This window comes from Eptatretus burgeri, chromosome 18 (assembly GCF_056783735.1).
Source record: "Eptatretus burgeri isolate ZD-2024b chromosome 18, Ebu_testis_v1, whole genome shotgun sequence".
Taxonomy (NCBI): domain Eukaryota; kingdom Metazoa; phylum Chordata; class Myxini; order Myxiniformes; family Myxinidae; genus Eptatretus; species Eptatretus burgeri.
Window position 1 is genome coordinate 36,188,195 of NC_140978.1, and position 21,324 is coordinate 36,209,518.

General features: G+C 44.8%; 1 protein-coding gene across 1 annotated transcript; it reads right to left on the minus strand.

The window, feature by feature from the left end:
* Positions 1 to 6,573: 6,573 nt before the first annotated feature.
* LOC147008873 (uncharacterized) lies at positions 6,574 to 17,662 on the minus strand. Its single transcript, XM_085863746.1, has 4 exons — positions 16,995 to 17,662; positions 15,888 to 16,869; positions 10,269 to 10,275; positions 6,574 to 6,659 (listed from the first exon to the last, which is right to left on the minus strand). Exons 2-4 carry the CDS (start codon positions 16,764 to 16,766, stop codon positions 6,574 to 6,576), a joined length of 972 nt encoding a protein of 323 aa, XP_085719872.1. The 5' UTR covers positions 16,767 to 16,869; positions 16,995 to 17,662.
* Between the last annotated feature and the right edge of the window lie 3,662 nt (positions 17,663 to 21,324).

Sequence of the window (21,324 nt, forward strand, 5' to 3'; positions counted from 1 at the left end):
CATCAATTAGCCATGTTTCTGTAACACCTAACACGTCTGAGGTGCGTTGAGCAACCAACGTTCGCAGCTCATCCATTTTTACAATTAAATATGATATTTTGAACATGAATCAGAACATGAATCGGAAAACAAACCTGTAGTTTAGCAATACTTTGGCTCTGAATTTGGCCTGATCACACATGCGCAGAGAGGAGTGAGATACTTTTTTTTTTTACTCTGTCTCCCTGTCTTGCAGTGAAACAAAATTGAAAATCATTCCAAACAGGAAACTTACTGTTTTAAGGACGTCACAAAGAACACAAACAACAGGCACGGATAACTCAAGTAACGTGTTAGATAGGGTGGTGTAAAGGACACATTCTGGTAAAACCTGGGATTATTTTTTTTTTTTAATGACCTTTAAAAAATCCCAATTGTATTTAAATTTAATTTTATACCTAAACATCGTAGAGCACAAATAGGCTTCTTCGCATTTCAAAACCCTTCCGTTTAGCAGTACTTGGACAAAATATTGCAGCATTTTACGTCATCACGACCAATCAAATTTTCCACTCGCAGACCCCGCCCATGTCCTTGTTTCTCAAGACTGCACGGGGTAAGGGGTTCTGTGAAATCTCTAGTTCTTTATTGCATCACTTTTTGTCTATTGACATTCGTTCTCAGTTTGCATAATTGATTGGGAGAACCTCCGGTCGAACTGATCCTCTTTATGTATGTTGTCACCTGTGGGATGGATTTCCCAACCTCTCGTGATGGATGTCTTTGGCAGAGCCTGCAATGAATCGGTCATTCCTGGTCAATTTACCGTGAAATGCACCGAAAGAAAGAGGAAACAAATTTTCTGGACCCTCCCTTCCTCCAAGTCATGCCAATGCATCAGGGAGCATGTAAGGTGTGTGTATATATATATATATATATACATATATATATATATATATATATATATATATATATATATATATATATATATATATATATATATATATATATGCATAACAGAAGTAAATAGACAAATTAAATTTCTTCATTTCATCTGGATAACGCAGGTTTACTCAGTGATTTGTACTAATATTTGACTATTTCTTTGCAGAAACATGTTCCTGGGTCTTGTACGACAATTAACTATGCCTCGAACCCAAGGAGCACACAAACTTTACAATTTCCAAAGAGGATGAATTGTTGGCCAATCGGAAGGTGGAGTCAGCCAGCGTCAGTTAGGTCAGAACCTTGGCATTCCGCTTTCTACAATCAATCGGGTGATTGTGCAATTCACCAGCGAAGGCAAGGAATCCTCAGCTTCCCGTTGTGGTCGACATGGGCCCTCAGAAAGGTGTCTTGGAGCTATCAAGCGGTCCATTGAGAAAACTCCCTGTTGCAAGGCAGCAATGTTGCAGAGGAGGTCGAAGTTAGCTCAACAACTGATGTGTGGTACGTTCATCAACTGGGCTACTCTGGGAGACCAGCTCAGAGAAAACCTCTTCTTAGACCAGCCAGCATTCAAAGGAGAAAGAAGTGGGCTGACGAGATGGCCAACAGACCCATGGAGTTTTGGCAAACTGTCATTTTTTCAGATGAGTCCCAATTTGCTCAATTTTCTGACAGTGGACACGTATGGGTCTGGAGACTTCCCAGTCAAGAGTTTTCCTTGAACCGATTGCAGCCAACTGTCAAACACGGTGGCTTTTCAGTGATGGTGTGGGGAGCAATCTGGTGCACTGGTCGGTCAGAACTTGTGGAGTGTGTTGGCAACATCAACTCTACAATATACATTTCTATCCTTGAGGATGGACTTCTCCCCGTCTTTTCCAGTGGTCAGATGGTCAAAAACAACACTCTGTTCATGGAAGATGGAGCTCCATGCCTCACTGCAAAAAAGACCAAATCATGGGAGGACAGAAATGGGATCAGGCGACTACCATGGCCAAGTCAGTCTCCTGACATGAATCCCATTGAACACCTCTGGGCCATAATGGATCGGGTTGGGCAGAAAAAGTCCAGGAAACCAACATCACGGGCAGAATTGGAAACCTGCTTTGCGTGAAGCCCGGGCAGAAATCCCACAAGAGAAAATTTCAGAACTCATTAGTTCTCTGCCTGAAAGAGGAAAAGCGTTGAAATCTGCAAATGGCAAGTCCACCAAATATGAGTGTATGTATTACCAGAGTTGGTGTCAAAGCCACCCAATGCTCACCTGTATATATATTCATCGTTTTTAAAAGACTCGTCTAATAATATTTTTTATAAAGCATTGCAGTGAAGTCTGATCCAAATAATTTTAAAGCAATATATGTATTTGTATATTGTAATCAGTAAAAAATAGTGGTAGATAAAAATATTATAAAGGAAATAACTTGCACCAAAAACTTTAACATTTTTACGCTCACGCCGGGGGTATCGCTATAGCTCTCGGTTCTTCGAACAGGCGAGCTAAAAATGGATCAAATGTTAAATAAATAAATTCTTTTAAAATAATAGTGTCTATTTACTTCTGTCATGTCTTTGTTTATAAACAGTGTATATATATATATATATATATATATATATATATATATATATATATATATATATATATATATATATATATATATATATATATATATATGTATATATATATATGACAAGATGGAATGACGCGCAAAGCAAAATGGGGGTAATGGCCCTTCTATTCGATTCAAAAATTATTTATTTGTCCCGTCACCTTCTAGTGCTTTCACTCCCGTGTACATGAGTACAGAATGCGAATAGCTAGCATTTTATACTTCATTTTAATTATGAGGGACGAAGCGTCTCTATAAACCAACGGTGACTTAACTCGGTATGTGTCTTGAGCACGTTCGTCATATAAAATTCTCTCATCGTGCTGTGAAATAAAATTGCTTCGAGTCCCCATGGTTGGTAAATGAAACCCCTCTCTCTCCCACCCCTCCCGAAACCCCCACAAATGCATCCCACCTGCTGAAGCTTGCCAAATGTGGGGAAAGCAACTTATTAAATATGCCTTTCAAAGATGTAATCACACGTGAAGTTAAAATACGAGTGCACAGTATGTACGAGATATACAACGTGGAGGAAGGCCATTTGGCCCATCATGCCTGTGTCGTATGCACACCGAGTTTATTTATCTTTCACGTACTGACTGACCTATCGTTATCAACTCAGACGGCCATTAAATGCACATCATTGTATCCCCTTTAACTCACGCAAAAGGAAAATAACTCAAGACAGGCAGGCAATGGCCTACTCTTTTCGAGAGGTGCCGTGTAATCTTTAACGTTCATGACGCAAATGCAGACGCGACAGCTTAACTGCGCGGCCCCACCTCTGGAGGCCAGCATGCTCCGAGGTGCATCACTCCTTGCAGGTACCATACCATAACAGGAGTTTCAGGTTCATCTCTACTGGGGAACAAGTAACTCAGAGAAAAGAATGCTTCCAACTGAGATATCAAAGCTTCAGAGGCCAGGTCTCTCATCACAGCACTAAACACGGCTCGACTCCACTGAACTTCAGATACTCGTCGGGATGGAGTGCATTGAAGCCAACAAGTTGCACTCAGCCTCTTGAAGGATATGCCAAATGAGCTGTTTCATCTGAATCCATCTGAGGATGTTGAAAATTCATGACATTTTTAGAGAAGGCCTTTTCAGCCTGCGGTACCATTGCAATGGTCTTGCCTTGATCGACCTGATCTAATAGGGGTTTGCTTCTTCGGATCTCAATTGTCTCCCGTTTAAACAGTTTCTCTTCGCACAGAAAAGCAACTGTTGCGGTGCTACCAGATTAATCCAGTATATTTCCTCAATGGCACAGCTCTACCCTCGTGCCAGTGCCTTCCATGTGTCGTGAGGACCGTTATGCGATGGCACCAGCTATTTGCCAGGCACGTGTTCACACTATTTGACTCAATTCCACCACCAAAAGCATAAAAGTCTGAGAACTCATGACTCACCGAGCCAGCTTGAGTAAAAGTCACAACTTTCCATTATCACCCTGTGGGATTTCGCTCACATTATCTTGTGCTCTGGAGGCTCTCACCACGTCACTCCATCATTTATGTTTTCCACTTGCAGAGATGTGTTCACGTGAGTAATGCTTCACAGCCTTGTCTGAATCATCAGGGGCATTGCAATATCTTTGGGTTCTTTCCTTCGGCTTTACGTGTCAAAAATGTAGTTATCGCCTTCGGAGGATGTTCCAGCAACCTTCCACCTCTATCGAGTTCTTCTGCATTGGCTTTCCTCTTGGCCAAATAAATTCAGCTAAATCTACAATCTCCTTCCGGACAAGCCCTCAAGGTTGTTGTTGGAATGGCCGGTACTGTGTTGAAGTGGCGACTTGCCCAGGAATGTACTCTTTCCCAATGAAACTGGCTCAGCAACCCTGTGCTCCTTTAAGGTGCAAAAGGAATGGTATTATTATTATTATCCTACCACACTCCTATATCCTTCTCTTCTCTTCCCTTCTCTTCTCTCCACCACCATTAAGAAAAATTATTGAAGAACGGTCTAGAATTTTAATATAAATATAAGCATGACCTGGATAAATGTCTTTCAATCCTGACAAATTTCACACTCTCACTATGTCTCTCCAAAAGGACCATCTGGAAACCCCCTATCTACTTTCTCAACAATCCTCTTGAAGAAGTCCTTTATTTTCAAACTTTTGAGCCTCATTATCTGCCATGATCTTTCCTGGGAAAGCCATATTTCCAAGCTGGCCTCCAAAGCCAGTCGCTGACTGAGCATCCTCCGTCGTGCCCTGCGAAGTCTAAGAGAACCCTGCGAACTTACTCCAACCACATCATTCGACCAGTTGCTTCCACGGATCTTTCCCTGGAATTTGAGGGGAGGTCCATAATAGCTTCATGCAAGCTGGTCAATCTGGATCAGGAGAATGTAATATCGGGGGAGACCGTTGAGAATTTTGGCCTCGTTGCTCGACTGAGTTCCCTGGTGGGGTTTCAGTCAGTGGAGGATGAATCAGTTCCCCCAGAGCTACGAGATTTTCCAATATCATTGGTATGTCAGGTACCCTACCAGGGGTCTACCGAATCAAAATACACTCAACAGCCAATGGGGTTGTTCATGCTGCACGTCGGCAACTCGCTGCACTAATGCCTCGGATCATCGAATAATTGAACAAGATGGTAGATAACGGCTTCATAACTCCGGTGGAGGAGCCAACCGAGTGGGTCAGCACAATGGTAGCTGCAGTTCGCAATGGCAAGCTAAGAATATGTTTGGATCCAAGAGATCTCAACAAGGCCATTAAATGTTAACATTATCTCATGAAGACGGTTGAAGAGGTGGTCTCCAACATACCAAAACCAACTTATTCTCAGTATTGGATGCAAAGAGTGGGTTTTAACAGATTAACCTGGATGAGGAGTCATCAAAACTGATGACCTTCAACACACCGATGCGTCGTTTTGGTTGGCTGAGGCTGCCATTTGGATTGAAATGTGCACAGAAATATTTCAACGTATCATGTATCAAATGTTGGATGGCAATATTGGCGCCACAGCGATCATGGACGATATCTTGATTGCCGGACGAGATCGAGATCATCACGACAGCATTTTAAAGCAAGTCATGGAGAGGGCTACATCCTACAACCTCAAATTGAACATGCAAAAATGCAAAGTTTGCCAAGAGGAGGTTCGGTATGTCAGACATCTACTTCCTGCAGGACTGAAGCCTGACCCCTCAAGAATCGAAGCCCTCCGTAATATGCCTATTCCACAGAATAAAGAGGACGTGCAGCGATTCCTTGGATCCGTTGCTTACCCGGCTAAATTTATTCCTCAACTGAGTGAAGTCGATGCACCACTTCAAGCTTTACTGAGAGCTGATGGTATTTTTGACTGGTAACCTGCACAGGACCAAGCTTTCCATAAACAATTTGATCTCTGCTGTCAGCAGCCTGCACTGAGATACTATGACATGAAGACACCAGATGAGATCCATGCGGATACAAGTCAAAGCAGTCTCGGTGTGGTGTCTTAATGCAGGAGGGAAGCCGATGCATACACTTTGCGATCCCTCTCGGAGGTGGAACAACGGTCTGCTCAGATTGAAAAAAGAAATGCTTGCAATCCTTCATGCCTGTATGAAATTCCACTGCTACATATTTGGCAAGACAGTGACTGTATTTACGGATCACAAGCCACTACAAGAGATTTTCACAAAACCTCTACTGTCTACTCTCATGCGTATGCAGAGGATGCTGTTACGTCTGCAGTGGTACGATCTTAAGGTAGTGTATAAAAGTGGCAAAGACATGCAACTACCAGATACACTATCTCGTACTTATCAGACTCCCCAGTTGTTGGGACAAGAAGTCAATCTGAAGCAGGTTTCCATGTTAGACTTCATCTCCATCACCAAGGAGAGGTGTGTCCAGCTGCAGGAACAGACTCGACAAGAGTTACAACTTCTTTTGGACGTGCTCCACACTGGGTGGCCCAGCTATCGAAACGAGGTGCCCATTCCATTGAGACCATACTGGGATTCATAGAGCGGGTTAGGTGTCTCTGATGGAATTATCTATAAAGGTCTGCGTATAGTCGTGCCTCTAAGTCTCCATCAGCACATGCTCTCCATCATACACAGCTCTCACCTTGGTAATGTAAAGTGCAAACAGCGTGCTCGGGAAGTGCTCTATTGGGCAACAATGAACCAACAGATCGAAGAAGCAGTGAAAAACTACACTACATGTGCAGATTATGAAAAATAAGCTTCCTCCGGAACCGCTCATCCCGACACAGATTCCAGATTTACCATTCAACCAGGTCGCCGTGGGCCGATTCGAGTTTGTCAAAACAATACATTTTGGTTGTCGATTATTATTCTAAATTTATAGAGGTATGTGAGCTCAAGGACATGAGAAGCTGCACAATGATTGATGCTGTAAAATCCATCTTTAGTACACATGGTATACCCGAGGGTCTTAGGAGTGACAATGCATCCTTGTTAGTGTCCAAAGAGTTCAAATCGTTCTGTTTTGATTACGGCATACACCAAACTACTTCCAGCCCTCGATTTGCTCGTGCTAACGGTGAAGTTGAAAGTTCAGTGCAAACTGTAAAAAAAAACTTGTGGAAGAGGACAAACAGTAGAGTACAAACATCTGGCTTTGTTAGACTACTGCACCACTCCCCTTGAAGGACAAAACGTTCCTCGTAATTCGAGAGCTGCCTGTTTTGCTAATTATAAAGATATTAATCAAGTCACAAGTTGAGCCACAATACCTAGATTAATTCTCTTTTATCCAAAGCTGCCCCTGTCTGCGACATTGATAGTTTGAGACGGATGACGTCAACATAGTGATAAGCTTTTTTAGCTCGCCTGATAACGTACGTGGAATGAACTTTACCCCACGAACGCGAAGTGAAAAGCGGGGTTCAGCAATTGGTTCCCTTTGTTTGTCTGTCTGTCTGTCTGTCTACAAACATCAGTTTATGATCGAGGAACAACTTGATTTTAATTAAATGTTATATTTTGAACACGAATAGGAACGTGAATCAGAAAACGAACCAATAGTTTAACCGTACTTTGGATCTGAATTTGTCCCAATCGCACATGCTCAGAGAGGAGTGAAATAATTCTTATGCTCTGTATGCCTGTCTGGCAGTGAAACAAAATTGGAAATCATTCCAAACAGGAAATTTACTGTTTTAAGGATGTCATAAAGGACACAAACAATAAGCACACATGACGAATGTAACCTGTTCGATATGGTGGTGTAAAAGACACTGCAGCAATGGATATTTTTCCATCCAATGGATACGGACAGCAATATGGGATTAAAAATCCCACGCTGGCCTCAACAAAGAGTAGGCGAGTTTTCGACAGCACCCTTTTTTTTCTCTGTACAAGCGTGACGCTCATGAAAGAGAAAAGTTAAATTACCAATGGGGCGGCGAGGCAACAATCGGCATACAACCAGCAAGAGAATAAAGGAAAGAGAGAGACAGGGGGAGACAGAGGGAGACACTGATACCATCATTTTTATGAGGTTGGATTAGGAAAGGTTAATGGGATAATAAAGATCATGGATCAAGATGGGGAATGGCATGAGGTGGTGGAATGGTGTCTCTTGAAGCCCTGGAGGAAAGAGTGGGAAAGAATGGCCTCCGGGAGGTGGTTCCATCCCGAAAGCTGGAACCAATTGCAAATTCCTCCCCCGACTGACCATACAGCTGGGAATGCAAAGACAAACCACCCAGCGTATGCCTTTCCAGAAGACTCCTTTGGCCTGAATACCATGAGCCAGAGCAAAGAGTCCTGGTTATTTTGAGAACGAAAGAAGGAATGGGGTGGATGAGTAATTGATTCCTTTATTGTTCAGGTGTATTTCAAGCTGGAAGATTAACAATGTCATTTCACAGTGCTTTGGAAAATAATTTAGATGAATTCATTGCGATTAGGGAGAATGAGCAGAGCGAGAGTGTGAAAACCAATGGGGAGACATTCAAGCAAGAAAAGGCCAATTTCCCACGGCTGGACAAACGTCACAGGAATGCCTTCTCAAGTGTGGATTTGACAAAGCAATCGCCGGTGGCATTTCCACAGTAATCGGAGTCATGCCTTGAGCAGGGATCCTAACCTTTAGTTTAAAATAGTATTTAGGAGAGAATACCGGCTTATGGAATCTAAACACTCAAGCTCTTTGAATTGAGGAGGCAGGTTGGCTCTGTTGGTAGTTTATTTGCCGTTGTGAATTTGAATTAAACTTTTGATTACATTTTCTACATCCCTGAGTGCATTGTTCTTTGGGGATAGAGTAAAAAGTTGCCATTTTATATAGGTACACTGTTTACTGGATAAACATTTATGCTTCCCTTCATTTAGGGATGTGATTGAAGATAAAATGTTTAAAGAAAGTACTTACAGGAGAGAAGCTCATCGAAGGCAAAGTAGAACTGACAGTGGGACAAACATCAAGGGATTGAATGAATAGGAAAACAGTAAAGGGAGGAGGGGATGAAACAGTGAAACTAGCAAGTAAGATGGTTGGGTTAGGAAAGGTCAATGGGGTAATAAAGATCATGGATCAGGATGGGGGATGACAAGAGATGGCGGTACGCTGCTTGTTGAAGCCCAGGAAGGAAGAATGAGACAGAACAACCTCTGGAAGGTGGTTCGATTGATGGGAGAAGTGAGGAATAAAAGAGTTGAGGTGTGCAGTCAGCGTGGATTTTGGAAATTTACGCAGGAGGGGGTTATTGGAAAAACACACGCATCCTGGAATAGATAGTGATGATCAGAAGACTTAAAGTAGAGGGAGCAATGTTGCAGAATAAAAGGTACAAAACAGAGAGACCACTGCAATGCGATATGAGAGAAACAGATCCTGTGCTACGGCCTTATCACAGAAGATTCCAATAATTTTGAGAGTATGAGATTATACAGAATCCAGGAGAGACAGATGGAATGATGGCTCACCAGCTCATGGGAGAGAGCAGGACTCCGTTTGAGCTATGGAAAAAGAAAGACCTTGTACATTTAGGAAGCTCTGAGACGGGATTTGGACGGCAGGTTTGGCATGTGGTCAGCTTCGAAAAGGTCATAGTTCATGGAGAGGCCGAAAGGTTCAATGGACTAAACCTCTTCCAGTGGATGATCAAGGAAATAGATAGGTGCGCTCGTTTGATGGTCCTTCTAGACCGAGAGCAATAGGGTGAGATGTTGAGAATTTACAGGATGGAAGGAGATATTTTTTGTATGCAGAGTGGAGGCTCATGGAAGAGATAGTACAGGGTGTTCCAAAAAGACCAAGATAACTTTTGTTGTTAATATAGTTAGAACCACAAATGAAACAAAGATACCCTTTGGTTTATACTTTATATGATACAGAAACTCATAAAGTTTTGTGCACAGCATCAATACACTTCATTGTGAGCTCCATTTGTCACAAGCAGGACATCAAGGCAGTCCATGGGTTATTTCCACGTTTGGCTCAGCATGTTTGCATCCACCAGTGTGCATGCAGCTGTGATCCGAGAACGAAGATCCTGCAGGTTTGTCACCTTGGTGTTGCGGACATCTTTGACAAACCCCCCACAGAAAAAAAATCAAGGGGGGTTATGTTTTGTGACCGTGGGGGCCAGGCCGTTGGTCTGTCTCGGCCAATTCAGCGACCTGGAAATTTTTCATTCAGGACGGCTAGAATGACTAAGGCCCAATAAGGGGGAACACCGTAAAGTTCTCTGCAAAGAAAAACGGGCCCACCAAGCAGTCATGGAGAAGACCACACCACACACTGACCTTTGGACTGTCGCAAATGTGTTCAATGACCACGTGGAGGTTTTAAAAGCTCCAGATGCTCAATTGTACCGGTTGACCTTCCCCGATACATGAAAGCAAGCTTCGTCTGTGAACATGACCTTTCTCAGGTAATCTTCGTCATCCTCTATGCAACTGAGCATTTCCAAGGCAAACGCCTTGTACTTGGGTCCATCATTTGGTTTGAGTTCCTGCAGAATTTGCACCTTATAGGCATATAGCTTCAGTCGTTTATGCAAAATCTTGTGCGCACTGGTTGTTGGTAGTCCCAGTTATCTGGATGTGCGTCAATTTAATTTTCTGGGACCTTGTTGAAATGATTCACGCACTCGTTCAACGTCTGCTACACTTGTGCTTAGTCGATCGGTACTTTTCTGTGTCTGACAATTTCTAGTGTCCTTCAATCTCTTGTACCACTCTCTGATACTAGTCCGCAATGGCGGATTCCTTCCATACCTTGTGCGGAAATTACGCTGAACTTGCATGTCGGATCTTATCTCGATGAACCATTCGATGCACTGAGCTTTCTCCTGTGGAGTCACCATTTTATTTTACACAAGCAAATACAATAAGAGGTGGGAGGAGAGAGAGGGAGAGAGGGAGAGAGGGAGAGAGGGAGAGAGGGAGAGAGGGAGAGAGGGAGAGAGGGAGAGAGGGAGAGAGGGAGATAGGGAGAGAGGGAGAGAGGGAGAGAGGGAGAGAGGGAGAGAGGGAGAGAGGGAGAGAGGGAGGGAGAGAGAGAGAGAGGGAGAGAGGGAGAGAGGGAGAGAGGGAGGGAGAGAGAGAGAGAGGGAGAGAGGGAGAGAGGGAGAGAGGGAGAGAGGGAGAGAGGGAGAGAGGGAGAGAGGGAGAGAGGGAGAGAGGGAGAGAGGGAGAGAGGGAGAGAGGGAGAGACGGAGAGAGGGAGAGAGAGAAAGAGAGAGAGAGAGAGAGAGAGAGAGAGAGAGAGAGAGAGACAGGCAGAGACAGTGAGAGAGAGAGACAGGCAGAGACAGTGAGAGAGTGACACAGGTGTAGGAGGAGAGTGCTGTATTTTATGAGGAGGGGGGAGTGAGGAGGGGACAGAGTCAGAGAAGGGGGGGGGAAGAGGAAGAAAAAAAAAGTCAGATGAGGGGTGAAGGTAGGGTTAGCAAGGAGAATGATATGTGATGCTTAATGACCGAATACTAAAAAAAAAAAGTTTTCAAAACGTACAACAGCAGTACACATAACGACACAACAAAGTTTGTACCTGCTGTCACATCTGCAAAAACATTGATATTCCAGTTCCACAAAATTTGTGGGAAAATGAACCGAAAGCAACCACTGAAAACATTGAAATACCGCTCACGCACCACCTCATGATCCCATCGGGTGTGAACATTGAAAACAAAGCATTGCGACCAGATATCATACTTAGGTACAAAAAAAAGAGAAGAAGGCATTGCTGATTGAGGTGTTAACACCGGTGATTTTTGACTAACGATGCAGAAATCAGGAAAATGACCAAATACCAAGACCTCAAGAACGAAGTGAAAAGACCCTGGATGAATGCCAAAGTTGTAACAGTGATGATGAAGAACCTCACAGAGATATTAAAAATAGCTCCGCAAAGCGGGCGTAACCCCTCAGCACCTTGACGCAAATCAAGTTCAAGATGGTGGCCAAATTGAAAATCGCAGCGCGTTCATTTTTGAAAGGAACCTTCCTCTACCCAGCCCCAACACACCCTGCAAAAATGGATCTAATCGGACAAGTTGTTCTCCTCGAAATCTACGGAAACCAATTCCAAGATGGCTGCCATTGAGGCCACAGTGAAAATCGCAGCGCGCCCATTTTTTGAAAGGAACCTTCCTCTACTCAACCCCAACACACCCTGCAAAAATGGATTTAATCGGACAAGTTGTTCTCCTCGAAATCGACGGAAACCAAAAGTTGACAGACGGACGGACGGACGCCCGCCGGACAACGCATGTGACGACAATACCCCTTAGTCAATTCGGGCTGAGGGGTAAAAACCATCCCTCCGAATATCACTACAAACGAACTACAGTTGGAAGCCGTCCGGGGCTCAGTAACAACACTGAAGAGAGCCCTCGGCACAAAACTTCACAGCTTGGTCCGTGAATCGTGACCCCTTACCGAGATAAAGGTGGACACTTTGATCCCACCCTGGGACGACTCCATTCCACATTCTGAAACCCACATGTGTACACACACGTACACACACGTACACACACTTCCATGATGGTAATACAGTTTATATATGTACACACGCATAAAATACATACAAACTGAAATGAAAACCAGAGAAGAACCTTCAGAGTGTAGGCTTTATTCCATTTGATTGAAGCCGCTTCTACGGGCACATCAGGGAATACAGGTGCAGCAAGGAGTACATAAGCAGTAAGGTATACACTCACAACTAATCACCGCAAAATAAATCAGTATAAGCACGGAGTCCGATATACTCTCAATTCTCACCATTCAACGAGCACCAAGTGAAACGCCGACATAAAACGACAATGCCCCTGGGACAATCCCCCCGACCGTGCCGAACCTCAGCTTTATCTCTTCTGTGCTCGAGCCGGGCAACATGTGATCACACGTCACGTCCTTCGATTCACCACATTCTCCCCGTCTTTAAAATGTAACTAGAGGCCCAACTAACGCACCATGATTACTTCAGCGCTACAGGAGTATACATTTCAAGCAACGTGAACTATCTAAACCACAGAAGCATACATGCCAAGCAGTGAGGATTATTTTGAGTTGTAGGAGCATGGTAATGAGCATCGATATATTATGTAACGAGCATATAGGAGCATGAGCATCGAGGATGCCGATGATCCCCTTTACAGATTGAGTCGGCGAGGGGGTATTATTCGTCGACCTCTCCGGGAGTAGATGGCGGTTTCACTTGAGGAAGGCTTCCGATCCTCTTGGTGAGCCTCGACTCGTGCCGGAGATGACTCCCCGATCGCTCTCGGGTGGAACGCGGCAGCTCCGTCGTCACCCTTCTTGGGTGGAGTCCCTGGGGGGGGGGGGAACACCTGGGGAGGGGATGTCAGAGGGAGGAGTGCCAGATGGTGGTGTACCTGCGGGAGGAGTACCTGAGGGAGCCAAATGGCGAACCGACACAGTGGTCTCCCTGCCATCCGGGAGCCTGACATGAGCATACTCTGGATTAGTATCGATGAGTTCGACCCCCTCCACCATGGGTTCATACTTGCTTTGTCGTACCGGGCGTTTCATGAACACTGTTCCGGGTGGGTTAGCCAGTTGGGCACCGATTGGCCGTCAACATAACGTCGTTGGTGAGTAAACATTCGTTTGTGAGGAGTTGCATTGGTGGACGTGCAGAGCAAAGAGCGTATGGAATTCAGAGCGTCGAGAAGGGCAACCTCCCACCGCTCGGGGCCCAGTCCTCTCGATTTCAACGCCAGAGTTATGGCTTTCCAAATAACTCCATTATATCGTTCCACCTGCCCATTACCCTGTGGGTTGTAACCCGTCGTTCGACTAGTTGCTATGCCGTGCTCTAATAGGAATTGTTTTAGCCCGGCCGACATGAAACACGGCCCTCTGTCTGAATGTATGTACGAAGGTTTCCCAAATATAGCGAAGAGGTCAGACAGACATTTCACGACAGTGCCCGAGGTCATATCCGAGCACGGAAATGCGAAAGGGAACCTTGAATACTCATCAACAACAGTGAATATGTATCTGTTGTCTGTCTCGGTCGGCAGGGGCCCTTTGAAGTCAATGTTTAGTCTCTCAAAGGGAGAAGTGGCCTTGATCAATCTGCCAGAAGCCGCGCCATAGAATCTGGGTTTTAGTTCAGCACAAACAGGGCATGAAGCATTCATTTGTTTAATATCTTCAATAGAATAGGGAAAGTTCTGTCTGCGCACGAAATGTGCCATTCTGGTTACCCCCGGGTGGCACAGAGACACATGGAGGTCTTGCAAAGCCCGACTGATTGTCGCTGAACAGTAGACGCGAGAGAAGGTGTCTGCAGCAGGGTTTTCCCTCCCGGGCCGGTAAACAATGTCGTAACTATAGCAGGCGAGGTCTATCCACCATCTCATAATTTTTTCATTCTTAATTTTCCCGTTATTTTTCCCATCAAACATGAATGCCATGGATCGTTGGTCCGTAACGAGCGTGAAGTGGTTTCCCAGTAAATAATGTCTCCATTTACGCAGCGCTTCGACGATGGCGTACGCTTCCTTCTCTATTGCCGAGTGTCTCTGCTCGCTTCCAGAAAGAGTTCTCGAGAAGAACGCGACCGGCCGCCCAGACTGATTAAGCGTAGCAGCTATCGCGTGATCTGAAGCATCTGTTTCCACCACGAAGGGCACCGAGCTATCGATCGATAATACTACGGAATTACTGATATCGTCTTTGAGGCTGTGAAAAGCTGTTACAACAGCGGCATCTGGTGGAAAGTTTTTGCAATGCACTAGGGGATGTATTTTCTCGGAGTATTGCGAAATCCATCTTGCATAGTAAGCGAACATGCCGATCACCCGGCGCATTGTCTGCAGGTCCTGAGGTGGGGGTAGCTCACGAAGAGGGCGCAATCGTTCAGGATCAGGCTTAATCGTGCCATCGGCTATCGTGTAGCCGAGAAGGTCAATTGACCTTGCCGAGAATACGCATTTCTCGTAGTTGAGGGTCAGATTATATTTTCTAGCAATGCTCAAGAATCTGTCCAGATTCATATCATGTTCCCCCTGATCCCTACCGCACACTGTGACAATGTCCACGTAAACAAAAGTGTCTTTGAGGTTTTCATCTGAGATGATGTCGTCCATAACCCGTTGGAAGCAAGCTACTCCATTCGTGACACCGAACGGAATCCTCCTGAATTGGTAGAGGCCTGGAACCTGCCTGGAATGCGGTGTAAGGTTTGTCTTCCTCTCGGATGGGAATTTGATGATAGGCGCTTCGCAAATCGATGGTGCTGAATATCTTATAATTGGCCACGTGTTCGACCATCTCGTCTATGCGCGGAAAAGGGTAGGCATCGAGTTGGGTGAAGCGATTGACCGTTTTGGAATAATCGACAACCATTCGTTTCTTATGATTCTGATTGGCGGTGACCAACACCTGTGCGCGCCATGGCGAATCGCTCGGTTCTATAATTCCCTCCTCCAGTAATCGCTTGGTTTCTGAAGTGATGAAGTTCATATCAGCAGTGGTATATCGCCGCGATTTGATCGCTATCGGTTTGCAGACCGGCGACAAGTTAGCAAACAGCTGGGGGGACGTTACTTCTGCGGTGGTCAAAGCATTTAAAATTAGACGAGGTTTGCTTCCTCCAAAGGGTATTTCGACGCTCGTGTGCTGCTTGAGGACATTATGACCCAGAATTACGTCTGCGCATAAATCACGAAGCACCAGTACCCTTACATCCCGATGCGTGTACCCTTTTACGTCCAATTCAACATTGCAGTACCCTCGTACGCGGGACTGTAGTGATGTGGTGGCCATGCATACCGTATTGTCTGTCGGGTGGATCTTCCATTTCTTGCCCTTCACTAGCGAGCTGTTGACGAAACTTTCAGAGCTACCGGTATCAATCAGTGCCTCAGCCATATGCCCGTTAATTCGTACGTTGATGATAGCCTTGGATAGATTCCCCGGGGAGGCTGCAGTTCGTTTCTTTTGCGAGTAGAGAGCCGCAGAAGTGGGTTTATTTCTCCTTAGAGTAGATTTACATACCCTGGCATAATGCCCTTTCTTGTCACAATTCATGCATGTGGCATCTCTGGCGGGGCATTTGTGGCGGTGGTGTCTTTTGTAACCACAAAAGAAGCATTTACCAACCAGAGTAGTTGCTGAGGAGTTTGACGAGGTCTGGGTATCCGACTCCTCGGGTTTTTCTCCATCCCCTGTGTCAGGCTGTGTCTGTGTCTGTGGGGTTCCTTGAGTTTCCACCGTAGCAGCGTTCATTAGCAGCATCGGTGTCCCAAATGACTCAGATTGCTGCTGAGCCGTATCCATCGCTCGAGCCTGATCGACTACCTTTTCAAGAGTGGGTTGCGCTTTCTCTAGTAAGCGTTGCCGTATGTGGGCTGATCTAAGTCCTTGGATAAATGCCTCCCGGGTCGCTTCATTTCGGTGTTCCTCGGCGTTTACGGCCCGGAAGCTGCCGTCTTTTCCCAGCTGTTTCAGAGCTTGCAGGAACTGATCGATTGTCTCCCCGGCTGCTTGCTTGCGTGTGTTGAGAAGATGTCGTATGTACACCTCGTTCTTGCGCTTCACGTAGAGCGCCTGCAGCACGTCGATCGCTGCTTCGTAGGTGTCACACTCCGAGAAGAGCCTGTATACGCTGGGCGAGACATGATTCACAAGGGCGGCCAATTTGTCAGCTCCCTCTTCGATGATGGTCAGATAGTGTGAGAAGGAACGGAACCAATGCGACCATTTCATTTCTGAGTCAGTCGCGTTTGGGTCTGCGTCGAACCTCTCTGGTTTGTAGATCTTGTCCATCGTTGGTTGAGAGAGCCGAGAAAACCAAATGGAATAAATTGAAATGAAAACGAGAGATGAACCTTCAGAGTGTAGGCTTTATTCCATTTGATTGGAGCCGCTTCTACGGGCACACCAGGGAATACAGACGCAGCATGGAGTACATAAGCAGTAAGGTATACACGCGCGACTAATCACCGCAAAATAAATCAGTATCAGCACGGAGTCCGATATACTCTCAATTCTCACCATTCAACGAGCACCAAGTGAACCGCCGACATAAAACGACAATGCCCCTGGGACAATCCCCCCGACCGTGCCGAACCTCAGCTTTATCTCTTCTGTGCTCGAGCCGGGCAACATGTGATCACACGTCACGACCTTCAATTCACCACACAAACGACAAACGCAAAGATTTCCCTTTTAACAGAGTTCCTTGAAAGAGGAATTCAAGTGGGAAATTAGCAAAATTCAATTGAAAAATATATCAAATCACAGATCACAAAATGTCGATCTCTCCTCTCTGCCTTCACAGCTCGATCACGGTAAACACCTGGTCGGATGGACCTTATTGTTTTTATATATCTATCGATGTCGAAGTGAGGGGTGGACTGTATGAGGAGATCACACAAAATGTTAAACAAAGCGATGTCCTGAAAAATAAAATTGCACATTTTTAGAGGATGAGACACCTCCTGAGGAACCAACCGCACGGCACCGCAGGGCCCAACACAGGCGGAAACGTACGTCTGTCTACTTGACGTTCCCTTGAGAGCACGGATACGTTCACCGAAACAAACAACCAAGCAGCTTGGAAAGTGCTCGCCAAGTGGCTTAAGCACTCAAGCAAGCACTCCAACAAAGCGGTCGTTGAGAAACAGCTCGTTTGGCACGCAATCAGCAACAACATTAAGCATACACCTCCCGGAGATACCCAAAACGTCAAGCCACGAATACTGACATCTCCGGATGTTTATAAACATTGCAACGTACCCAGCGATTCGTAGCTATGATGAACAGGATTCGATAATGTGAGTGAGGAAAGTGAAAACCACAACTTTATCGTTAAGAAATCACTGCGGCCTGTTCCAAGTCAAGGCATGGTTGAGCAGGCCCAAAAAAAAACATGGCGGCTTCAGACCCCAGCGAGGTTACCCAGGAAACGCCTGAAGACCCAGAGAGAGAGAGAGAGAGAGGTGGCCGAAGATTGCCTGATGAAGGATATAATTAAATAACGCCGTTAATTATCTTCAAAAGGGGTGTTTTAATTAACCCAAGCACCCAATTTTCACTCTTACACTTTGTGTGTGCACGCACGCACACACATTGCTGGAATTATAGATGGATAATAGCAACAACAACAATAATAGTACTGTCATTTGGCAAAAATAAAAACGAACGAAAAATGTCTGCTTTGGGCCACACTGTTTGGCTTTGGCCCAAACGAGACCATATGGGATTTCTACAATGGCAACTCAAAAAAGAATTACTCATTAGGTAATCGATATTCATTATAAATTGGGCAAAGAGGTTGTGTTAACAGTGCCTTTTGATACCATTTATTACACTACAGTATTGTGACGTTTATCAAACTATACAGGCACTTATGACAACTCTAATGGCATGAAGGATAGCCTGGAGGTATGCACACTTGCCTCTGAATGGTCTATAGCCTGGGTTCAAATATCGACCCAGCTTTCAACTGTCATCCTGGTGTTTTGCATGCAGGTGGAGGCATCAGTGCACGCACCATCCATCAGGACGTTAAGCTGGAGTACCTGCCTTTCAGCACTGGTTGTTTGTGGACGTTGAAGGTGCTTCTCGCAAAGGTATAATATAGTTATTTGCTGTGAAGGAAATAATACTGTTCTGATATTTTTTTTCTGATATTTCTTTTTTTTTACCTTAAATTGTCTGAACATTTTGTTGTGAAATTTCCGTTTTTATTCAATCGATTTCATTCTTTTTGTTGTTTGGTCAAAGTCGTTTTTAAGTGCATTCCAGCGCGTAAGCTTCTTGGGAATTGTTTCCTTCCTCCACTTCACAGCTCCCGCTGACCTTAAGATATGAGACGTGGGGCTGTCTTCTGCCAGTGTTTGCTGATACACATGTTAACTTGGAATTGCTGACATTTCAGAAAAATTTCAAAGAAAATATTCCACTTTTGCAACTGTTTCAACAAAATAGCTGACAATTTTTGGGGTCCAATGCGATGATCAGGTAATTTAACATTCCATCTGTTGTAATTTTAGATGCTTTCTACTGGTTGGTCGGAGGGAGTTATTCTTTTGGTTGACTCGTGGCAGCAGTACCGAGAGATTTGTGTCTCTTACTTTCTTTTTCTTTGAATAAAATCTTCAATTTCAGCAGTTGCGGCTCTCTCTGCAGATCTGGACATGATTAGGCACTGGTCTGATAAATGGAACAAACTCCTGGGTCTCACAGTCAGGCATGATCTTTCTTGGGCAAGCCACATTTCAAAGTTGGATTCCATAGCCAGTCGTTGACTGGGCATCCTCCATCGTACAAAGTCCTTCCTTGGCACTCCTGAACTTCTATCCACCAACAAGGTCTTCATCCGCAGCTTGATGAAGTACTGCTTTCTTGATGAAGTACCACTATATCAGATCGTCCCCAATCCAGTACCATGATTTTTTCTACCCTCGTTAACCACCCCACCCCAAGCCTTTCTCCTTCCTAATTTCCAGCTTTTCCTTCATGAGAGTTTCCTTCTGTATCCATCTTGTCCATCCTCATGCATCCTCTCCTGCCCCCCAATTGTTTGTCCAAGTCTGCCTCGATCTTGGCGTTCAACTCTGCTGTTGGTGTTTAGCCCTTCTCTCGACTGTTCCTTTTGCGTGCGTCTCCACTGTTCTTTTTGCATCCTGTTACGTACTGATCTGATCAGTTTACAGGGTGTTCCAAGACCTGGACAACTTTGGTTGTTAATATATTTAGTACCACAAATGACACAATGATACCCTTTGTTTTATATGATACAGAAACTCATAAAGTTTTCTTTATTTTCAGGTCTGGTGGTTTAATCGTTACCATAGTGTGTTTGTATACCATGATCTACACTATAAAAGGGTGTGTGTGTGTGTGTGTGTGTGTGTGTGTGTGTGTGTGTGTGTGTGTGTGTGTGTGTGTGTGTGTGTGTGTGTGTGTGTGTGACCGCTGTTTCTCGACAACCACTGGTCCGATCTAATTGAAACTTGCCAGGTATATTGCTGGGGACCTGAGTATGTGCCTTTTCAAGGTATGATATTAATCGGACAGGTGCTTCCCAAGTTATGGCCATTTATTTTCCAAACCAATGACAAGACACGTTGCTACGTAGGCGTGGCGAATGGGGAAAGGGCGCCATTTAGTTACCGTGGCGTAGGAGTGGCAATGGTCGATGGCAGCGAATGTCATGGCAAGCAAAGACAGGGAGGTAAACTTGATTTTAATTTGGATTTTAATTAACTCTGTGTGTGTAAGTATCACAGCAGTTGTTACTTCAAAGAAAGCGATAATTCGTTGAATGCATGTGAACATTGCGTACGAGCACGCACCACTTCCGGATTGTGATGACTTACTGCATTCCAATAATTTCTCGATTTCTTATGTGCATTTATAGATAAACACAATGCCCCAATCCAGTCGTCATTTACGAAAGTGAAGGAACGGCCTGTGTGGTTGTTTGAAAGTTATATTTTGGGGGGGGGGGGGTTGCACGTATGGCCACGCACGTACGGGCACGCGAGAGCGAAGGAACAGCCTGTGTGGTTGTTTCTGGCACGCGGTTTGAATTATTATTTTTATTATTTTTTGCATCTACGGCCACGCACGTATGGACACGTACTAGTTAGTATTAATTAATATATGCTTTGTTACAATGGTGTCGTTTTTGTGGTTATTTGTTTTGTAATTAGAATGCCATGTTGCAGGACCTATTCAACTGCTCCTCCACACCTTATCATGGCGTGCGTTTAAAGCATGAGAATTCTTCCGTATTCTTTGTAGTTAATTAGCATGATCAACTCAGGAGATCATGAGGATTATTTTCGTGTGTCACACTCCACATCAAAATACCACAGTAGAACACAAAAAAACATTCCTCTCTCACACACGAATGCATTTATTCTAGAGCATAGTTAAACAACCATAGGTTGGCAATACCAGCACAGCCTTTGACATTTATTTGGCTTTTTCAGTCTGGGACGTGTACAAAACGAGCTCAATCCGCAATGCGTCAGCCACGTGGTACTAACCAAGATGGTGTCGGTCATGTTTGAGATGGATCAGTAGTTTATGATAATGCATATGCATACAAACATGAGTGCACCGGGGCATAGTTCAGGGAGCTATGTGACCCACCCATGTCCCTATGCTGTGCTGTGTCCGTATCCGAATTACACCTGTCGTTCTAACACTTCAGAGCCTTCGTCCCTGTCTATCGAGTACATTACAGTGGCGACGAAGATATCTCCGTGCATCAGCATATTGCAAGAACACGAAGTGGGGGATGATTGGGAAGACGATACCGAATGTGTGAAGCAGTACTTCGTGGCAAACAAAATGGACACTGATGAGG